The sequence below is a fragment of the Diabrotica undecimpunctata genome, chromosome 8, assembly GCF_040954645.1.
Source record: "Diabrotica undecimpunctata isolate CICGRU chromosome 8, icDiaUnde3, whole genome shotgun sequence".
Lineage (NCBI taxonomy): Eukaryota > Metazoa > Arthropoda > Insecta > Coleoptera > Chrysomelidae > Diabrotica > Diabrotica undecimpunctata.
Genome location: NC_092810.1, coordinates 141,585,409 through 141,605,044, shown reverse-complemented (window position 1 = coordinate 141,605,044; position 19,636 = coordinate 141,585,409). Strand labels below are relative to the sequence as shown.

Genomic DNA, 19,636 nt, shown 5'->3' with positions numbered 1-19,636 from the left:
TACAGAAAATAATTTTATCCTCCAAGATAATTGTCCTGTTCACACTGCAAATATAATAAACCGGTGGCTCCAGAATAACAACATCGAAACCGTACCATGGCTCAGTTGCAGTTCAGATTTAAACACAATCGAGAATGTGTGGGGGGCTATTATAAAACGGTTGTATCGGCGTAATTTTTAACCTCAAAATGCTGAAGAGCTGTGGCACGGTATACAACAGATTTGGGACGAGCTCTCTGAAAAAGACAATTTCATAGTTCCTTTCACGCAGATGGACCGAAGTCTACAAGCTGTTATCAATATTGATGGAGATATAAAAAAATATTAATTTTATTTTTACATACCTAAATTTAGTATAGTTTTGGTCTTCCAGATACTCGCTTTCTTTCGAGAGATTCTTATTTCCTCCATTTTTTATTAATACGAGTAGAACAAGTGTGGCTCTGCTTATGTTAGAATGTTTTGATGTCTCTGATAGTGCACAGTTATCTTTTAATTTGGTTACAATTTTTGCTTTAATATACTGTTAAGTCGTTTGTTTTAATCCTTAATAATAATAAAAATAATAACAACAACCCTATTTTATGTAAAAACTATCATTTACATACTCTTTATAAAATGCAGGAATTCAAAATAATATCAAAATTTAGACCTTAATATTTATTACAATTTATGAATTAACTTATGGAATCAATAATTGTTTGTTATTTTTTTGTTTATTTTATTATTTGTCTGTCATAATAAATATATAATGTCAGACCAATCAAATACACTGCTCAAAATGATCAAATCTTACTAAGAGTCGTATCAGTTTTTTTTTAGGAAGCAGCTGTACATTGAAAATAGTTCTTAAATATTATTAAAAACTTCAATTCACATCAATTTAACGTTTCTACTTTAAAAATATATTTATAGTGTAGTGTGCATATTTCAATTCTTTAAATCAGGTGTACCTGAACAGATAAAGGAATCTAATAAGTAAGGTTTATTAAACTTTCAGCAAAATGTATTTTGATATAAATCGTCCCTAAATAATTTAATAAAAGGCTAAGAACTCTTCCTCTTTCCAGCGATGGTAATTGTTATATTTGATAATTCCTATATTTTCATGTTTTGGGAGGTCTAATGATCAACAGCTAGTTGGTTTGTGTTAAAGTATTACTGGCACCAATATATTTCTATTCGTCTTCATCACATTCATCTCTTTCGTCGATACCACATGATTTTAGATTTCATAGATATATACTCTATCATTTCCAAAGTAAAAAATATGATTTTTTTTAAAGGTTTTGCTTCTTCAGTTTGATATTCAGTAGATATTCTGTCAACAATACCAACAAACCTTTCCCTATCAGCAGCCGCTCGAAAGAGATAAGTCGTCAGCCTCACCGCTCGATGGCGCCACTATCGCAACAAAATGTCAAAATTTCAGCCTAATTAGACTTTTGGTTTTTTCACCACGTCTGAAATCGGGCGCAATCGCGGAATTTAGAAAAATGGAAAAAGAGCAATATCGGTCGGTCATTGATTTGATTCTTGTTTTTGTCCTTCGATGGCGATCGGTTTTTGATGAGTCATGTCCAGGTGCCTCGAAAACGATTACCATGGAAGATATTGTGACAAAAATTCACGATCTCGTATTGGCAGACGGCCGATTAAAGGTGCGAGAGATACCTGAGATAGTAGGCTTTTAAAAAAGACCGCGTGGGTCATATCCTGTGTTAGCACATTCCGGACAACAAGCGCAACCGTGAGACCAGTTCAGATCAGTGTTTGACGCTGTTTAAGCGCAATCCGAAGGATTTTCTGCGTTATCTTGAAACTGTCGACAAAACATGAATCCACTGGTATACTCCATAAACCAATAGACAGTCGAAACAATGGACTTTACCCAGTTAACATGTTCCGAAGTAGGCGAAGGCTGTCCTGCTGGCCGGAAAGAAAGATGTTGACCACCATTTTCTGAGATTCACCAATGTGTGATCTACGTCGATTACCTTGAGAAGAACATACCGGTCAAAGAGCTGTACTAGGCCAAATTATTGGTCCGAAAATGGCGAAAAAATAGTGCTCTTTTTTTACAGCTCAGATTTTCCAAGAATTGGACTACGAAATGCTACCCCATCCATCGTCTTTTCCAGGATTGGCTCCGTGTGACTTTTTTTGTTTCAAAACGTCACTCGAAAAAGTCACTCGCCGAGCAGAAATTTAAGTCGAATGAGGAGAGCGTCGCCGTCATAGAGGCTTACTTTGCAGACCTCGAGAAACGTATTTTTCAGACGGGTTAAAGAAGTTAGAGAATCGCTGGGTCAACCATATCAAGCTAAATGTTGCGAAATAAATTGCCACTTTCCTAAAAGTTTCATTGTTCTTTTTTGAAAATTCTGGAAAGAATTTAGTTATATTCACTATTAGTGTGAAGTCAGCTCACAACGTATTTAAAATTTTCTAACGGTACAACTTCTTCTTTCAGCATATGTTGATTTGGACCTATTTGTATTTCCCTATTGTTACGGACTTAGTTTTGGTAATATTGATATTAGGATTTCTATATAGACTTTTTCGTACAACAAGTTAATAAGTCTGAGCGTTTTCCAAAGTTTTAACTGATAATGCTGTGTCATTGGCGTACTTAATATTATTTATTATTTCACCGCCTATTTTAACAACTTTCTGTCTATTGCTCAGTGAATATGGTCCACTTTTAGGTCGCAGTACGGCTAAGAAACTCTTTTGTTAATGTATATACGTTTACTGAAAAAATTTGACATAATAAATACGACGTCGCATCGAAAACTCGCTCTTGAATTAGTAAAAATTTGAAATCCATTTCACAATTGCACCAAATAAGCAGAGAACAAATTAGTGCTAGTTTAAAAATCTATCTCATCGTAAAATAGTAATGTATTTACTTTTGTAACTATTGTTTATTGAAATTATATACTAAAAAAAATAAATATATAAAATTATTATTGTTTTAATCCATCGATCACTTCACATTACTCCTCTAAAGGATTACAAATTGTTCAATTTGTTAATCACGATCTACACCCTCATGAAAAATAAATTTAATTAGTCTAAAGTAAATACTTACTCTGTATTCCCCTGATTCGTTCCTCTTCTTAATGCCATTCCAGCACGTGCCATACCACCTAAAAAAATAATTCATTAGCGTTGTCGAAATTAAAAAAAAATTAAACAAGCTATTAATATACATAGATGAATCGGCTAAGTAGTACTTAATTATAAATTATATCCGATAACAAGCAATAATCTATTAAAAATTTAAAAAAAATCTTGATCCCTTCTAAAAATAGTTTATTTTTAGTTGTCGTATTAGAGGAGTATTTTTAGTATGCTTGCCTACACATCGGTTTTTGTAGGGTAAAAACGACTTATCGGTGCCTTATATTTTTAAATATTATATATATTATTTTAAAAGTTAATTTGCTACATCTTGATGACAACGATGATAAAGGGATTAAAAGAAGTACATATAACTCACTTTTATGTGTACTTTTTAACATCTGCTAATGGCCTACGATACAGTGAAAATACCAAAATTTTGAGAAGTAATTCGAGACACTGATATAAATCACACGCTCAGAAAGCACTACAAAACTTATATAATGGGTCAACATTGCTAATTAAAATAGGTAAGACCTATTTATTTATCGTTTTCATCTGCAGTCCTTTTAAAAAAATTGTTTGTTTTTTCTTATGGCAAGGAAATGTTTAAAATTAATGCTCTCGCTAACACAAAGTTTCTCGTTTTCTTTTTTTGGCCTCATTTCAAATTTTTTCCCTCTATTTGGTAGGGACTTCCTGAATCACGTGGTACCACAGAGAATACAACTGCAGTAACTATGGTGAACTCCACACCTGCCTGAAAGTACTTCAGCTTACATACATCCTACATCCAAATAAGTATCTACGTCCAACTACAACCACACTACAACTACAGCAACAAGTTATTTTTTTTTAACTGGAATCTATTCAACTACAGGAAACCAACCATACATTTTAGCATAAGTATCATTTTCATATTTTGTAAAGCTTCAGGCAGGAAGCCATTTTTTTTAATATTAAAATTCATTCTTATGAATAATAAATATAATAATAAATATAATTAGTTAATAGCATGTTTTATGTGTCCCATCCAAACTCCTTTTCTAAATTTGCCTTTTTAAGATAATACCTACCTACGCCTGAGAGACTTAAGCTGGTTGAAGCCAAACGATTGGCTCTCAACATTAGTTGGAGTTTTATTGTTACAACTAAACAACATTATTATTACAATTCTCGTCGTATTTCTATTTCTTAGGGACATTATGACATTATATATGTGCATTATCATTCGGATTCGTCGATAAAAACCAATGAAGATTAACACAGTTATTCTTAAATCTTTTACAAAATTTTAAAATAATTTCTTTGATAATATTTAAGTTGTTAAATGTGCTAACTCACAGTTAAACTTAAAGCGGTATATTTGTTCCTATTTTCAACCCGTTTTGGATAGAAACAAAAGATCTAATTATACAATCAGCATGAACGATTCAAGAACAAAAGCTAAATGTGGATCGATATCCACAGAGACTGCTGACGTTACGCTGGGCCCTAAATCCACAAACAAAAGTACTTTGAAAAAAGCTTATTTGTCATGTCTCCCTGCAAAGAGTCAAACAAATACCCCGCCCTAAAATAAATAAATAAGAAGAGCCGAAATCCTTCCCAACTGTGTAAAAACGTAAGCTCTTGATTTATTACTATCTATCGGGCTGAAGTCTTCTGCACAACACAATTTATTTCGCGACAATCAAGTTTTTGTGCATTACAAAATGAATGGCTTATGAAAACAGAAAAATTGCATGACATAAAGCACCAATATATCGATTACTCAATATGATATCTTGATAAGCGCTTTTATGAAAAGAATTCTTTTTATCATAACTATGTGCATTACACCAATAGACTATAACAGTGTTTTGAAAAAAATAAGCAACAGAGAGGTATAAGCAATTTAACTCTTTGAAGCCCGATTTTTATTAAATAAAAAAACAGGATTTTTGTGAAATTTATTTATTTTAGTATATTCAAAACAAATTCAGTCAAAATGAACAATGCTGATCCTGAAGTATATCACGCAGGATGTGGTATTTTTAAGATACCAGCAGGAACATAGCTTAACAAAAAATTAAATGAGAAATAAAAACCAGGTAGCACTTCTTTCTTCCTATTTTTTACTATTGTTTTGAATGGAATCTTGCAAAACAATTTTTGTCGTGTTTGAGACAAAATCCGACATTGCAAGATGAACATTTCCACTGTGTTCTGCTAACATTTGTTGTCGTGCTGCAGTTGGAACATCTCAAAGAAGTAGTTCTTTGGGGCATACGAGAAGACTTTGAATGGCGCAGTTCCAAGGGAATATGCCTTTTGAATTTACTCATAGGTTTTTCTGCTGATGTTCACAAAGAGCAAAAATTCGTTCAAAGACATACTTTTGAATTGGCTTCTAAGTTGAAATAGAATGAATGCGTTTACGACGCAAGCATCCACAAAATAAAAAAATATTCTATGCCACCACTTGTGTGACTTACGATTCACCTCATAAAGACTTTTCAGCATGTCAAATTTGTCAACATATCTCATATGTGAGTTTTAGAGCACTACCATTTGTGGACATGAAACGTCATTTGGAGTAGCGTCTTTTTGTCTTCCCTTTACAACTTCGTTTGTTGCTGGATTTTTGTGATTTGCTAAAAGAATCATCCACTTCTGCGATTCATCAAATTCAACGGAGATAGTCCATCTGTTGAAATACGGTAATCTGAATCCCCTCTGTTCATTTATATGTCAGTTTTGAACTCTGGTAAATCCTTTGTTTTTTTCTGAACGGCTCCATTTGCATAAATTCCGTCCGACAATAAAGATCTCTGAAGATCAATACAGTTGAAATAGTTGTCAAAGAATACTCGGTGGTGTTTATTTACTAATACCCTTGTTAGATCCTGTACGACTCGTCCTCAGCTTTTTTCGGTGGAATTTCCCACTTTACCGGTACATATCAGGAACTCGCACATGAATCCGCTTGAATCTGCTCTAACCCATACTTTGTAGCCATGTACTGTCAGACACTGCTTCGACCTTTGAATCGTATCATAGACTTATTAATCTCTTGAAACTCATGTGAAGCTCTTCAGTGCTGCAAGAAACGTTTCCATGAGTTTGGCCAGTAGAAGTCGCACTTTGTAAAGTTTGTCAAATCGGGGATCAGTCTTTTTTGGCTGCACTGTATTATCAACTAGATGTAAATTGCCTAGTAGCCAAGCGAATTTGTTACGTGACATAGCTAAAACTGATGAAAGGGTCTCGTGATTCATCTGATATCCTAGAACTTTACGTGGTATGGCATTAACATTTATTAAACACGATTTTCTGGTACTGCAAAATTATCTTCGCAAGGTAGAAATTATGAATTGTTATACAACAATAAATTGTCCACCAAAAAAGTCTTTAAAACCAATTTCCTTTAATTTAATTAGGACTTAAACTATGATTAAGATTTATGATAGGATTTAAGATTGCAGAGAGCTGCAACCAAAACCTAGGGGGGTTGTGTGGAAGAGTGAAATGAGGACTGAGAGGTTTGTTTGAAAGAGATGAAGAATAGTCTAAGGTTTGGAGGTGCCGACAAGAAGTATGGACAACAAAAGGTATAGTGGGTCGGATTAGAAGTTTGGGTTTACTAGAGAGAGATAAGGACTGATTGTGAGTGTGATGTGTAAACAGAAAAGTTTTTTGGAGTGGATTAAAGAAGATGAGTATTGGGCGGACAAATAGTGATAAATGTAGATTTTTGTTGTAAAAGTGAGTAGGGGATGAAGATTATGAAAATAGTTGGCGATGGAGAGGGAGGAAGTCTCGATTGAAGGATACATGACGATTGACGCAATTTGGGCTTTTTTGTTTTTCTTTAAGAATTTCAAGGTCTTCGTATAAGTCTAATTTAAGAAAATTTTTTTGGGGGATGTTGTGAATAAGTGAAACGTCTTCTGGGATATTAAGGGTGTGTTTGTGTTCTTTAAGATGTTGAGAGAAAGTGGAAGTATTTTCTCTTTTAGTGTGTTCTAGAGAACGTGAGGATAGTGATCTGCATGTTCTACCTATGTAAGAGGCATTGCAATCTGAACATTTTAATCTATACACTCCACTCCGATCCATATAATTGATGGGATCTTTGGAATTAGATATGTGTTGACCCAAATTGTTGGGTACTTAAATGACACATGGATGTTTTCAACCGACCGTTGGATGAGATTTCGAATATCTCCAGAAAGACTTTCATGATAGTATGGAAGTGAAACGTAATTGGGCTTGGTGGTGAGGTCTCTGGGGAACGCATTCTCCTGCAGGGTCTTAAGGCGTTTTTTACGGATGAGTTTGTTGATGATGTTGGGATCATATCCATTGTTGACTGCTATTTGTCTAAGTATGTTGAATTCTTTTTTGTAATTTATGTCTGAAAGTGGAATGGTTTCTAAGCGGTGGATGTAACTGTGAAAAGCTGCATGTTTATGTGACATGGGGTGGTTAGATGAAAATGGAATTGTGTGATCAGTCTGTGTGGGTTTCCTATAGATACTGAACTCGAAGTGGTCAGTTAATCTGGTAATGGTGAGATCTAGAAAATTGATTGACATGGATGATTCTAGTTCCATAGTGAACTTGATATTGGGGTGAATTTGGTTAATTTTGGAAAGTAAATGTTCAGCTGAATTGGAATTACCTGAAATGAAGACTAAACAGTCATCAACATAGCGGAACCAATGGAGTATTTCAGGGTTTTTCATGATCTGTGTGGATTCTAAATGATCCATAAATACATCAGCCAAAAAAGGAGAGAGACAGCTACCCATGGCTAAGCCATCAGGTTGTCTATAGTATTTGTTGTTAAAAACAAAGAAATCTTGTTCTAAACAAAGTTGTAGAAGTTGGATAATGGATTTGGTAGTAGATGAAGTAATGGAGTTGGCTCTGAGAAGAGAATTAACCAGATTAATTGTTTCTTGTTTAGGGACAGACGTGAATAGATTGCTGACATCAAATGAAAGCATAGTAATGTTGGGGTGAAGATTGATGTGTTGTAAATTATTGACTAGATGACTAGTATTTTTGACTGAAAATCGAGGGCTGAAGTTCGTCATGTTGTTAATAAGATTTAATATAAATTTTGATAAGATGGAGACTGGAGTGTTAATGAAACTAACAACTGGACGAATGGGAATGCCCTCTTTGTGTATCTTAGGTAAACCGTACAGCCTGGGTATCAAGGGGTTGCTTGGGATTTTATAATATGGGGCAAAATGTTCTGAGAAGAAATCTGTGAAATGTTTGATATTGTCTTTTAATTTATTTATGAACTTTTTAGAGGGGTCTGTTGTAAGTAGAGTGAAGTTATTGTTGTTGAGGAAGGTTGAGACTTTATTATGATATGAAGTTTGATCTAAGATCACTAGACAGTTACCTTTGTCAGCTTTACTGATAATTAAGTTGTGGGATATGATTTTATTCTTAATGGATTTGAGGGTCTTGAGATGTTCATTACGTTTATTTTGAGAAAGATTCTTTCATGTAACTTATATTAATTAATTTCATGTACTTATAACTTAATTAGTTTTACATTTACCAGGTACCAAATGTTGTTTTTTGACATACAGGGCCTTCTATAATCGAGTTATAAGTTAAATTTCACATGACCATTATACTACAAAAGTTTTATTTCATTCATGTAAGAACACGTTCATATTTTAAATATATTCATTCATTTTCCACCAATATCAAACAAAATTTCTATAACTCAACCTTCTACATGTGTCTATTTTCTATTTCCCAAGTACCAAATGTTGAAGAAACATAAAGGGCCTAAATATAAAAATCTCCTTTTCATTACACTACCACACACATACATAGTTGGTTGCCCAACTATAACCACATTATCTTCTCTCCACATTTCATCTCATACACATAAAAATCAATTTTTAAAAAAACAACAACATTGATGGTTGATACTGTTATATTAATTTAATATCAAAAAATCTATTACTTTAACAAATTTAATTAACGTTGGCTTTTGTCTTAAGTAGACACATACAGTTATATTGACTACTCTGTTACTTGTTCCGTCCTAACTTGTCAACATTGTCATTTCAATCAGTTGCTTCCATTAAGTCCTCGTAGACACACCGTCTCAGGACTTGCAACTTCAACGTGGAGTCATATGTCACCATGTTACCTAATCCAACGGTAACTTTAACATCCTAATAATTTTTTAAAATATAATGTAAATCAAATGTAACTAATTATTTGTTAACGGGTTTTTACCCATGTATTTAGTGGCTACATTCATGTACTCCTAGTAAGTATTAACCACACTTTACATTAATCTTGGTCAAAATTTTAACTTCACGTTCTTTTTAATTAAGTGGTTATATATTTTATAGGACACTGATGATGGAATAATGGATTCCGAAAACGTTTTGTCTAAAACAGCCCGTTTGGGTTTTTAAAAATATATACCTTTTACAAAGGATTTTAATAAATTTTTTTAATATATGGTATACAGCCAAATACAGGAACGTAGATTCCTTGTGGTTTTTAAAAATGCTTACTCTATAAGAATGTTAGAAGATTCGTGTTTGTTAAAGATAGCGAATCAAGTGTCTATTGAAGGAAAATTTTTAGCCCAGGAAGGAAGTAAAGGTAGAAGAAATGAACTAGTCAGAAGGAGGTCAATATTTTTAAGTAGTGAAGAAATTAATTGAGGTATAGGTTTTATGATGAGGTATTGGATATTGTTATTGGTAGAAGACGACATTGTGGTAATTAGGGAATGAACGGATTAAAGGGATTTTCCGATGTTGATGCAGCATACGAAAGTAGAAGACATCGTCGTCTTAGAGTGAGAGAAGGTTCATTGGATTCATGGTATAACCATATTTTTAATGTAATAAATAACCGGTCAAAACATTGTTTAGGTTTTGTTTTACATTATAATAAAATATAAGTCTTCAAAAAGAATATGCGCCTTGGGTTAGGTGTATTAGATTTTTTTTAATTTACAACCTTTCACTTTTTCATCTTCTAATAAAAAATTATCATATCTTGCATAACTGAAAGTGATACAATCCATTACACTAAATATTTATAAACAAGCATTTTTACCAAAAATATGGCCATTTTCATAAACTACCATTTTCTTTTGAGCACTTATTATGCAAGAACATTTGATCGAAATTAAAATTGTAAAAGCTGAAATAATCCCTCAAAGTAATCGCCAAAAATTTATTGTTAGTTGGGTAAATTTTAGTTCCGTCACGTCTCGTTTGAAAATATTCCCAAATAATACTCAGACTAACCGTATACCCCAAGTTAACAGTATATTTCTGTTTTAAATATTTTCCTATAAAAAGGCCTACTCTTTAGGGTTAGAAATTAAGTCGTGAAGGTCAGTTATCGCCCACTGCGGAAGAAGTTGCAACATTTGTGCCACCACTTCTGTTAATTAAATTACCCAATTTAATTTGGGTTCAAGATTTGACTGGTGTAACAAGCAAATTTCTTCTCAAATTAAGACCCATATTCGTCGCTACCCCAGCAAATGCCTTGGACTTAAACCTTCATCATAAGGAATTTGACAGTACGGAAGCTCAACACATTGCTGACAGCTCTATCTAATTCATCGTCTCTACTTTTCTTAAGTAAAGTTATTTCAAAGTTAAGAAAGTTATAAACCAAACAAGAGACAAAATATAGTTGCGTCATAAAAACCTTATTCGAAGCAGTGCATATTTCTTTATCTAATATTCTTGTGTACAGTCCACAACATGTTTAACTCAAGGTAGATTAACTATAACAGTAAATTTTTTTGTTGCTGTTGCATATTTAAACTTAATAACGTATTTTCTTATTTCCCAACTCAGTTAATCCATTAAAAAGAAGACTTAGTGAGTAGGAAGTTATTCAAAAAGTTTAGCAAGACAGTTCTCATGTTGTTATGGTTATAACTTTATCAAAATTTTATATGTTTGATAAGATTGTTTGTATGAGTTTGTATTTATTTCAATACTGCACATGGATAATTTATTTGGTTGGGCTAATTAGAGACAGATCAGAAAAAACAAGTTATCACTACGTAAAGCATCATGAATAGGGAATAATTTTCTATTTGTGTTTCTTTTAAATGCAAATGTTGTAAGGACGACATAAAATATCAATAATATATTTTGTATTTTGTAAAATTTTTTTGGATATTAATGAAATAACGTACATAACTTCATTTAAAATTGATGTCTTAACTATGAAAGCTCAATAAGTAAATAGAAAATGATTTTGTTAATAAATTTCAAATTAACTTAAAAACCATTAATAATTTCAATGACAAAAATTTAAAAAGTGTTCAATATTTTCTCTACACTTTTATTGCTTTTTGTTTATGTTTTCTGGTACAACAAAAGCGTGCTTAAATAAAGTGTACTACAGTACATAATGAATCATAACTTCATCATAAAATTTTATCAAAGGGAAACTCAGCAGTTTCCAATTTCCCTCATTTGCAATACTATCATCAAACAAAATGATCCTCGAACGTGCAACATTTGTTCCAAAATCCCTAAAATAAACAAAACCTGTTTTCATACCCTCCACGTGTATCGTCCCAAAAAATCAGTGGCGTAGATATAGATAACTGTTTTAAATATGATTATTAAAAGATAAAAAGCAGTATGCTAGGTTGCCAAACTTTTATAATTTATTATAAAGTAGAATAATTATACTATGTAAAGATTAATTTTTTAATCAGATTTTGACAGTTAAAAATTATTTTAAATCTAAGAATATATTACTAAATGTAAGAAAAGGAAATGGCAGGAAAGAAAACGATAATGGAGAACGTCTGATTGAATCATGCGAACTAAACAACCTAAAAATCACCAACGGATTCTTCAGACATAAAAATATTCATAAATATACATGGACGCAAGAAACACGAAAGCTGAAATCGATAAGACACGTAATAGTCAAACCAGATACCACGATAAGAATAAAAGATGTGAGAGTCGGAAGAGGAGGAGAATGTAGAACTAACCATAAAATACTGACAGCAAAAATGGGCATTAATTAAAACATAACAAAACACCCTCTACAAAAGAACCGTTGGATACATTATAGTTTTTAAATTAAGTTTATTTAAAATCATTGACTAAAATTTGTATACAGGGTGAACTACAAAACGAAATTACAATTTTCTAAATTTTTTTAAATAGATCAAACTGCATACTTTCCAGTTTCTAGCCATAAATAAAAAATATAGTTGAATCAAAATTTGTTACCGTTTCAAAGCGATAGTTTTTAGGCACCTTATCGTGTTTTTATATCAGTATAAAGTTATTATTGTACCAGTTAATATTAATAGAATCAGTATTCAGCTGGCAATGATACGACAGGTGTTACTAAAATCGATGAATTCCGGTGACTAATATAACTCAGCGTCACCCGCTTAATCCACAGCACTGGAAGTATTAGCGAGATGAAACCCCTCATTGTATTTCAAGCACTTGTGGATTATTGCCGAAATAAGATGACATTATGCCAACTGCAATTATCGATTTCTGAATAAAACCTGTGTCTGCGCTTGCCATTGTTATTGCTACCCCTATATCTTCGCGAATAAAGGGCCAACAGGGGTGTTTTTCTGCCTCTCCTAATCGTTCCCATGGTGAGTGAATGGACGTTAGTTTCATTCATTTTTCAGACAAGACTGTAGGGAGTAAACTGGTCTGTTGGGTTTGTTTTATGACTTTGATAATTCAGTTCTTTTAGAATTGAAACAGCAATTTTTGGCATCGACAATGGAAAATTATTTACACTCCACTTATTATATACAAAGATAAACGTATTATAACCTCTACCGAATTACACATGACGTGATGTGTTTGCATTAGATATTTTTTTAATGTTTGTGTAGGATATGTGACATTGTTTGATATTTGTTTTTCAATTATCACATTATTTAACAACACTTAAGATATAGTTTCATTTAGTTGCATAGGGACTTTTATAAAAAGGATTAAAACCATAGTAAAGTTTTCCAGAAAAAGTAACGTTATACCATATTCAGAATATTAATTATGACAGGACATTATGTGACCTTGACTAACAATTAAAAACAATATTTTAAAATAAAATAAACCCAATAAACACAAAATAAGGAGCTAATAGAAGAAGGTTTGAACTTAAATTTAGGTAGTTAATGTTTTTAAAAATGGTATTATTTATTTGTGTTTTTGATACTTGAAAATCGTCATTTTTAGTTTTTTTTTCAGTTTTAAATTTATAAATGATTAAATTTGGAAAAAAATTGCAGAGACCTTTTTTGTTCTGATGAATCAAAAAACTTAAAAAATTGGTGTCTAACGAATGTGATTATACAAAAATATTTCATGGGAATATTTTTTCAAACGTATCCGAGCTTTTTGCTATAAAGCAAATACGTAGGAATAACCGACTTGGGCTAGAATATCAGAACTGGCCTAGATACTTTTGAAACAATTAAAATTGTCTGTGGGGTTCCACAGGGCTGCATATTGTTACCACTGTCTTTTAATCTGTACTCTGAGCATATTCTCACGGAGGCTTTGCCATGATTGATGTCGGAATCACGGTCAATGGAATTAAGTAAGTGATTTGAGATATGCGGATAATACTGTGTCGATTGCGAGTTCTGCGGAAGAACTATAGTTATTAATTGACAGTGTTACTGAAGAATTTGAAGAATATGGCTTAAAACTTAATAGTTTAAAAACTAAATATATCATAGTCAGGAAACATCGGTAGATGACTACATAATTACAGCATATGGTAATGAAATAGAAAAAACCAAGAACATCACTTATCCAGTTTCAAAAATAAATGACAATGGGGATATAAGCAAAAAGATAAATATTCGCATTATAAAGGCCAGAGCAGTGATTTTCTGACAGAAAAAAGTATTGTGTGAACGCATTATTAATACCGCATGATAGAAACCATATGTTTCGTATGATTCCCAAGTGAACATCCTTTAACAAGCCAGGCAACTCGGCTGTTAAAAACCTATAATACTCATTGCCAGTAATCGTTTGGAAAAATAAGATCCAGTATCGCATGACCGAACAATGTCTCCTATAAAACTCAACGACCACCAGTTCTGGAACGTAACTCGAAATAAGTGAAGATTTTAATGGGAGTAATAATGATAATTGAAATGAACCAGGAACAAACGAGGCACACGCTTTGTTGAATTTTGCCAAGAGAACAACCTGGCGGTTCTTAACACATGGTTTAAATTACATAAAAGACGTCTATATACGTGGAGGTCTCCTCAAGATTGCGAAGGAAATATTCTGAGGAACCAAATCGACTACATTACAATCAAAAGCTTCCGTAATGGTATTCTAAATGGAAAAACATACCCAAGCTGTGACATAAATTCACACCACAATCCTGTAGTCGCAACTATCCGATTAAAATTCAAAAGAGTAGACAAGGCTAAACCCAGTCAGAGAATATCATGGAGTAGTGCTGACCAAGGACAGCAACAGAAGTATGAAGATATAGTAGACACGCAGTTAGAGTCTAAGACAATAGCTCCCACTAAGGAGAAGACAATAAAAGAAAACATTGAAGACATGTGGGAGAAAATTAAAAATATTGTCTTGGAGGCAGCAGACCAAAGTATACAGAAAGAAAACCGTTAACATAGAAAACCATGGATGACAAACGAAATATTACAAATTATGGAGAGGAGACGGATGGTAAAAAACAAAAACCTAACAAGATACAAAGAACTTAACAGTCAACTAATGCTGTCAGGAAATTAACATACCTCTGCAACATTATATATGAACATGGCATAATACCGCATGACTGGCTAACATCCACATACATAGCTCTTCCTAAAAAACAAAAAGCAAGGAAATGTGAAGACCATCGAACTGTATCGTCATGCCTCTAAGATTTTTATGCGAATAATTTATAACCGAATTCACAATAAGTGTGAAGAATACCTGAATCGTTCTCAATATGGTTTTAGAAAGGGTACAGGCACTAGAGAAGCAATTATGGGATTGACACTGATGGCAGAAAGATATCTTGAGGTTCAAAAACGGGTATGTGTGCTTTGTCGATTATAGAAAGGCCTTCGACCACATCAAACACGGAAAATTGATTGAGGTGCTAAAAGAAGTAGGGTTGGACTGGAACCACACACGTATAGAAACTGGTGGCGCGTCACCTTTTTTTAACGTAAACGTTATTTGTGTTGATTTTCAACTGTTGACTTGGACTCGCCACAGTTTAAGCCAGTTCTCTAGTTTAAGTAGGTGATTTTGCAATACCTGGGATGCTTTAGTTGCTGTAGAATTTAAACCATGATAACTGTGTTATCGGCATATGTAGCGATTGTTGTATTGGTCGTTATTAGTAGATCTGATGTGAATATTAAGTAGAGGGTGGGTCCCAGTATGCTTCCTTGTGGAACTCCGGAACATATTGGAAAAAGATTAGTGACTTCCTCACCTCTTTTGACTTGAAAGAATTAATCTGTCAGGTAGGATCTTAAAAGTAAACTTATTGGGATGAGGAAGGAAGTATGTATTTAATTTTTGAGATAAGAGATACATGCCAAACTTGGTCGAAAGCTTAAGAGGCTTCTAAAAATGCAGCAGTACAGTAATTTTTGTGTTCGAGCGAATTTCTGAAAGTCTTACCACCCTATGAATTTGCTCGATGGTACCATGTTGTTTCCTAAATCCAAACTGATAATTCGGTAAAACATTACTGTCATATAAAATAAGCTCCAGTCCTCTCAGAAAAAGCCGTTCAAATACTTTGGATATAATAGGCAACAAGCTAATTGGGCGATATGAAGATACTTCTGTGTGATCCTTATTAGGTTTTGGAATAAGAACAATTTGAGCAACTTTCCATTGGAGTGGAAAATAGCCTGTTTTTAATATTGAATTAAATATATAAGTAATTAAACTTACGTCTTCGTTGACTAGATTTTTTAGTTCAGTAGATACATATGATAATTATTATATTAAAGAATTTGCAAAAACATGAAATCTATAGTTCTTCTCTACAGCATGCTGGGTATGTAAAACCTTGATATCAAAAGAAAGGTTGTGATGCTTTCTAGAAAATATAATACTAATATACAGGGTGTTTTCCTCCTTAATACAGCATACAAAATATTTTCGAGTATTTTATATGGTCTTAAAACAAAAATAACCATATACAAAACCCTTATACAACCAGTATTGACATATGGGTCGGAGACATGGACCATTTCCCAAGCAGATGAAAACCTGTTTATATTTGAACGAAGGATCCTAAGAAGAATATTCGGTGGCATCTGTGAAAATTGTGTTTGGAGAAAGAGGTACAACTACGAGATATATCACAGATATAAACATATATTTGGTGGTAAAGACGTAGTATCCCTTATAAAAATAGGAAGACTAAGATGGGCAGGACATCTGGCAAGATCACAGCAGAACAACCCTCCTAGAGAAATCCTTATGCCATAACCTGTGGGAAGTAGAAGTAGGAGTAGGCCAAAACTCAGATGGAGGGATGATGTAGATGAGGATGGTAGAAAAATAGGCGCAGCAAACTGGCAACAGTTGGCAATGGATAGAACTGACTGCCGTAATAGACTTGGGAAGGTCGAGGCTCTTTTATAGGGCTGCAGCACCAATGATGATGATGTATATACAGGGTGTTCTATTAAAAAAAATGAGAAAATAGTTTAACACTGTATATTGTATCGCTGGATGTTAAAGATATTAAATTATTTAAAAATAACACTACCCTAGAAAATCTTTGACATATCATTTACATATTTATTACTCGTTTTTCTCAAAAAAATTTTAAATATTTAAAAAATTAACAACTTTAGGCCTATAAACCTTGTATAAAACTGTTCCTATTTTTAAAAAATGTATTCAAAATTGCTTTAGTATATACGATTTTCCATTTAAAACACACAACTTTGGTTTATTCTAACTGGCCTTGTACAATCAAAAATAAATTTTAAATTATAGACGTCATTGATAGACGTCAGTTTTGTTTGAAACATTTTTTATATATTCAATAATTCAGCCGTAATCCAAGCAACCAGAGTTTTGGCACACCCTGTATACATACATTGCATTAAAAATGCAGTTGTATTTTAATCTGAACAAAAAATTTAATTTTGGAAATAATGTAATTTAACCGCAATTCCTTTGGAGTATCTTGGAGCTGTAATTGGTAGGATCACAAAAAAAGCAGCGTGCAGCACTTAGAGCTCGAGGCAGAAAAACTCGTAAGGTTAACTATGCTGTATTTTAATTAAAACGCTAAGAAAATTTTTACTTTGAACAGAATTAATGTTCGTGATAGAACGTGGCTCATAACAAAGTAAAGGATTCATTTTCTTATGATTTTTTTTTATGACATTTGTATAATGAACTGCTTTTTCTATTATAATGTGGTTAAATAACTTCGTGAAAACGATGTTATTCCTGAACTACTGAAAATTTGAGATAATGAACTACTCAAAAAGTTGAGGTTTTATAGAACGAAGAATACCAGATAATTGGAACACTGCGATTAGAATAGAATAGAAATATGCTTTATTGTCACTGAAAATTATTGAACAATTTTATGGACAAAGCTAAAAAAAATCAGTTAAAAAGTACAAAAAGTATAAAAAGTATAAAACAAAAACAAATATAATAAAAAAACAGAACAATACAATTTAATTAAGGTCAAATACACAATAAAGGATATAAAAGGAAGATAAAAACAATATTATTAAGTCTCGTTTGCCAAATGTATAAACTTTTATCCAAATATAATAACCTACAGATTAACAACTAATTTTAAAATCTATCTGTCACCAAGACAAGCAAATTTCTGGAAAAATTTCAGTACAGTATTCAAATATACTATATAAATAGTATATTCAAATGATAAGAAACATTATTTTCAAATAAATATGGGCTGAGACAAGGAGGAGGTCTAGACAAACCTTGTTAATAGTTATATATTGACAAAATAATAAGACAATGCACATATAAGTAAAGCAAGAAAAAAGCTTGTGGGATATAGAAACTGAAGAAATGTAGACACTTCGAAAAGAATACTTGTAGTCGATACAGTCATTCTAGCAAAAAACGAAAAGCAATTATAAAAAACTGGAATATATGAAATTAGATTATAAACGAATATAGAATGATGATGCAATTATTATAGTAGAAGATAATCAGGACAAGTGAACAAGAACAATGGAAAACATGATATAGAGATCAACGATAGGATAAAAAAACCCTAGTCCTCTATCATGAGTCTGTATTAACTTTTGGACAGGAAACATGGGTATTAACAGAGACCTAAATGAAGTACAGCTGGATCCTAAAAAACTGATACTACTTTTAGTAATATTTGATCATTTTGAGCAGTGTATTTGATTGGTCTGACATTATATTATATTTATGATGACAGGCAAATAATAAAATAAACAAATAAACAACAAACAATTGATTACATATGTTAATTCATAAATTGTAATAATTAAGAAAGGTCTAAATTTTGATATTATTTTGAATTCCTGCATTTTATAAAGAGTACATAAATGATGGTTTTTATATCAAATAGGGCTGTTATTAATTAAAAACTCCCATATACGTTGAAAGTTATTGGAAACTAACAATATTTGAAGAACAATTGTATCAAAATAAAATACCACCAATTTATACACAACCTCCTAAGACTCTCTTCTCTAGGATAATAGAAACATATTATATGGATTCAAATCTTCCAGGAAGTATGATCAATAAAATAATTAAAGATAAGTGGCCTGCATTTCAATATATTTTTACTGACGGCTCTAAAATTCAAAATAAAACGGGTTGTGCAATATATCACTGGAATTCTGATTACAAAGAATCATGTCGATTGCCCAATGAAGCTTCAATATATACTGCCGAACTATCAGCTTTATTTCTTGCGTTAAAATATATAGCCTCTAATGGTATGAATAATTATATCATTCTGACTGATTGTAGAAGCATTATGGACAAACTCACTTCTATCAAAACCACAAAAAACCTAAACCATATTGAGATAGAAATAAAGAAGTTACATTATGATATTATTTCCGCAGGTAGCTCGATTATTATTTGTTGGGTAAAAGGACACTCTGGAATATTAGGAAATGAAGAAGTCGATAAATTAGCTAAATCTGCAGCTTTAACCAAACATAATATAAACAACATACTTCTTGCAGTAGCAGACATAGATAATATCAGTAGAAACAACTGCAAACAAAGATGGCAACGTTTATACAACCAAAGTACAACTGGAATAAACTTTAGAGCTTGCCAACCACTAATACCCAATGAGAGATGGTTCAAATATGAGACAAATAGGTTATTTATAAAAACAATAAACAGAATAAGATCAAACCACGCACTCACTCCTGCATACAAATACAGCATAGGTATTACTGATAACCCCTATTGCTCCTGTGGTAAAGTGGGAGATCTGC

General features: G+C 32.5%; 1 protein-coding gene across 3 annotated transcripts in view; it reads right to left on the bottom strand.

Annotated features, from left to right (window-relative positions):
- LOC140448135 (uncharacterized) overlaps nucleotides 1–19,636 on the bottom strand; it is a 546,485-nt gene that overhangs the window by 458,651 nt on the left and 68,198 nt on the right. For all 3 annotated transcript variants that reach the window (XM_072541218.1, XM_072541221.1, XM_072541219.1), the window contains exon 2: nucleotides 3,095–3,152. In XM_072541218.1, the coding sequence (XP_072397319.1) occupies nucleotides 3,095–3,147 (53 nt within the window). In that variant the 5' untranslated portion in view covers nucleotides 3,148–3,152. The remainder of the gene's footprint in view (nucleotides 1–3,094; nucleotides 3,153–19,636) is intronic.